Source organism: Nanorana parkeri, unplaced genomic scaffold (assembly GCF_000935625.1).
Source record: "Nanorana parkeri isolate BGI_ZX_2015 unplaced genomic scaffold, ASM93562v1 scaffold63, whole genome shotgun sequence".
In the NCBI taxonomy this organism is placed as follows: domain Eukaryota; kingdom Metazoa; phylum Chordata; class Amphibia; order Anura; family Dicroglossidae; genus Nanorana; species Nanorana parkeri.
This window is the reverse complement of record NW_017306331.1, coordinates 2,222,406-2,226,516: the sequence shown is the minus strand read 5'-3', so window position 1 is coordinate 2,226,516 and position 4,111 is coordinate 2,222,406. Positions and strand designations below refer to the sequence as shown.

At 44.4% G+C, this 4,111-nt stretch overlaps 1 protein-coding gene across 2 annotated transcripts in view; it reads left to right on the top strand.

The window, feature by feature from the left end:
* Positions 1 to 3,726, top strand: part of SIX3 (SIX homeobox 3) — a 20,660-nt gene extending 16,934 nt beyond the window's left edge. Inside the window, exons 2-3 of one of the 2 annotated variants that reach the window (XM_018576311.1) lie at positions 523 to 1,126; positions 3,191 to 3,726. In XM_018576311.1, coding sequence (XP_018431813.1) covers positions 555 to 1,126; positions 3,191 to 3,386 — 768 coding nt within the window. In that variant the 5' untranslated portion in view covers positions 523 to 554 and the 3' untranslated portion in view covers positions 3,387 to 3,726. Of the gene's footprint in view, positions 1 to 294; positions 1,127 to 3,190 lie in introns of those variants that run through there. The other variant, XM_018576310.1, reaches the window with a different exon arrangement.
* Positions 3,727 to 4,111: the final 385 nt, after the last annotated feature.

Sequence of the window (4,111 nt, the reverse complement as noted above, 5' to 3'; positions counted from 1 at the left end):
TTTAGCCTCGTTAAGATCACAATAATATTCCACCCACTAATTGCTCATCCCATTCAACAATCACATTATTTGATCCCTTATTTAGGGGAAGGGGAGTAGCAGATTAGATAAACCTCCAGCAAGCAGCAGCAAACATCTCCCCCCCCCCTCCCCTTTTTCAGATGGGGGAAGTAGTAGTGTGACGTAGTAGGCGATGATTGGCACGCTTGACAGTGATTGGCAGTGTCGCCATGGCGACCTCACAACGACACCTGGTAGACCAATAGAAAAGCGAAACAATGTTTCAATGCTGCACTCAGTGTGGATGTAGGGGAGATATTATGAGGCCGGTGTCATTAGGCGATTGCTGTTGAATGATTGAATGTTTTTTTCTTTTTTTTTCTCTCTGTGATTCTCTCTTGTACTGCGGTCATTCCATGGTGTTCCGATCTCCTCTAGAGCTCTATCCCACCCACTTCTTCCTGCCAAACTTCAGCGAGCGCTCCCTGCTCCTGGCCAGCGGCAGCGGCGGCGGCGGCGGAGGTGGCGGCTCCCGAGCCCCCGAAGAGCTGTCAATGTTCCAGCTGCCCACACTCAACTTCTCCCCGGAGCAAGTGGCCAGCGTGTGCGAGACGCTGGAGGAGACCGGGGACATCGAGAGGCTGGGGCGCTTCCTGTGGTCCCTGCCCGTGGCCCCGGGGGCGTGCGAGGCCATCAACAAGCATGAGTCCATCCTGAGAGCCCGGGCGGTGGTGGCCTTCCACACGGGCAACTTCAGGGACCTCTACCACATCCTGGAGAACCACAAGTTCACCAAGGAGTCCCACGGGAAGCTGCAGGCCATGTGGCTGGAAGCCCACTACCAGGAGGCCGAGAAGCTCCGGGGGCGCCCCCTAGGACCCGTTGATAAGTACAGGGTGAGGAAGAAGTTCCCCCTGCCCAGGACCATCTGGGATGGAGAGCAGAAAACCCATTGCTTCAAGGAGAGGACTCGCAGCCTGCTGAGGGAGTGGTACCTACAGGACCCTTACCCCAACCCCAGCAAGAAAAGGGAACTAGCCCAGGCCACTGGCCTCACCCCTACCCAGGTGGGCAACTGGTTCAAGAACCGAAGGCAAAGAGACAGAGCGGCGGCTGCAAAGAACAGGTCAGTGCCACATCTGGTGCCCCCCCCCAACCCCAATACCTGTGCCACTGCCACTTAACTTTAGGTCAGTGGCACTATCATACTGAACACTTTCATGGTAATATATGACGATGATAATACTGTATCCTAATAATCACAGAATGATTATAGAAGGATTATAAAATCTAATAGAAAATGAAAAATTCAATTTCTACAAGGAGATTTTATTTTCAGTCTAGTACAGATAAACAGAAGCAAAGCATTCACACACCAAGCCTTAGTCAGCTGCTGTGTTATATCTAAATCATCATCAGCGTTATTATTATCCTTGGAATAGCTGACATTTTAACCTCCTCTCCAATATTTGTAAAGTACACACAGTAAGGACTGCCAGAATAACACACCTATACTTGCAGTGAGTGTACAATGTGGAGATGGATCAGGGCAAGTTAGAAGTAGGAAGGAGAGCAGGAAAAGTTATGTTTATAAACACTATTCGAGTCATTAGCCCCATCTCATGTGCATGGCTCCTGATTAGGTCTAGGTGATGCACCTCAATTCTAGAAGGCTAAAACCCCTCTTAAGTAGCTTCTCCGGGCTCGTCCTGATTTCCATTTAATTAACACAGCAAGTGTGTAAACAAACGTGCAGTGTACCTATTGTCTGTGGAAATTCATTACATTATGTCACTGGCAGGCTGGGCTTCATTTGTACTGAGCAGAAAGACACTGACACAAATTGTTTACCTCTTTCAATGTTGGTTAGGGCAAATTAGGGAATTACAGCAGCTAGGCTTAAATTGTAAACAAGGTTGGCTACGGGGGGCTTTTGTCAACAGAAAAAGGTATTGACAGCGCCAGTAATGCACAATATATAGCGCCTAAATAATACCTGGGACCCCCAACAAGAGGCAGGGCAACACAGTAATACACCTCTAAATATAACTCTCTCTCTCTCTCTCTCTCTCTCTCTCTCTCTCTCTATCGTGTGATAATAATATTCTGGTATAAAAAGTTCAGTCTTTAATCGTAGGCAACCATTGCATAGGAAGCTTTGGCCTTTTCAGGGATTGATTGAGTTACATATTCTATTAGGATTTTTAAATTGTGCTTTCATATTAGGCCCCTAGAGAGGCAAGATCAAATACGTTTATTTGTATTATTCAGAAGACAAATACAGTGTCATTACCTGAATAGGATAAAGTCCTGAAGGGGTTGAATGAATCCTGACACATGTTGGGGTGTTTTACTAATTTTTTTTTTATTATGGTTTTAAGAGGACAATAAAACTGGGGTACAATGGGCAATGAAGTGCCAATATTCTACTGTGGTTGCAAGGCATGAAGTAGACATTTGTGGCAGAAACTGCATAGATAATACGTTTTCTTTTTGTTTAATAATAAATGTAGCAAAATCTTCCAAGTATAGATACAATGCTGTATATCATATGTAACAGTGAAAAGAACACAGCTGCATGTTGTACCCCTAATAGAGTACATAGCTGGGTCAGCATTATGACAGCAATATTATAGAGAGAGATAAACACGTGAAATAGTAAAACAGTCCAATATGAGACGTGAAAAAGTCAAGAGTTTAGTCATTTCTGCACAAATGCTGTTTCATGGGAATCTTTAGAGAATTCGTGCCATGTGTAGGGTAACAAAATCAAACTCTGAAGTACAATTTGCGACCTTTAGTTTTTCATCTTTGGCTCCTAAAGTTCGCACATTGCAAGTGCGCAAAGTTCGCTATGAGATCGGCTCTGCAGAATATATTTTGGACTTGTCTTGGGATGAGGAAAGAAAGCTTTTAATTTTGTGTTCTAGTCTGGGTTGTAGAAACATATTTGTGTTTAGGATGAAAAAAAAACAACTAGTGTAGGGTATATAGAAAATATAGCATGGTCCATCCATCTCCTGCATGTAGGAAGGGTAGAGGGTAAGAGGCGCCAGGGTGCCCTTGTATTGTAGTGGCGTAGAACACATACACTTGGACCCCCCTTCCCCCCAATGATTGTGGCAAGGAGAAAAGAAAATGTCCCCTATTTGAATATTCACATTGCTGTCTGTGGTGTCCCCCTTACCAGGCTTCAGCACCAGTCTATCGGACAAAGCGGCATGAGGTCGTTGGCAGATCCGGGTTGCCCTACACACAGCTCGGCAGAGTCACCCTCCACAGCGGCTGCCAGTCCGACCACCAGTGTGTCCAGCCTGGCAGAGCGAGCCGAGACTGGCACCTCCATCCTGTCAGTAACCTCCAGCGACTCAGAATGTGATGTATGATAGCTAGGCAGACCCACTCATGCCAGACCTAGAAGGGACTGATAATGGACCTGAACTTCCAGGGACTGTCACATAACTAGAGGACGTAAAAAAAGGTGACACCTAGACTCCTAAAGGACAAGCACGACGTCTATTTGCGCTTATTATGGACGCATGGCCACTTGCATGAATCATTTGTATGTGGGGACTTTATTCAGAAACCTCTCCGTTCCAAAAACAAAACAAAAAAACCTACCCAGGATCTTCAGGAAGAGGAAACACACTCATATCTCGACCTCTCCTCAGTTTTTTTTGTTATTTATTTTTTTTGTCGACTTATCCTCTCTGTCTGTCAAAAAAATCCGAGTAATGGTCACTCCAGATGCAAACCTTTTCTGTATTTCTTTCATTGTTTTTTTTTTGTTGTTGTTGTCCAGCTGACAATCATTTTTATTCGTAAGCACCTTTTTTTCTACACCTCTGTCACTGCCTGTGTGGGTTACTGGTTAATGTGGAAAAAAGAATAGTTTATGACTGTAACAGATTTTTATTTTTATTTCAAGATTTTATATGAATTATGTATATCTCAATGATGAGGCCGTGTTCCCAGTTGTAATATATGTGTAGAAATGCTTGTATATAATATTTCTAATTTGTTTCCCTAATATTTGCCCCGCTTCCTTTTTTTATTTTTGTTTGAGTTGTACCTGCAAAATGGAAGGTTCCTGTCTTTTCTCTCCTCTTCT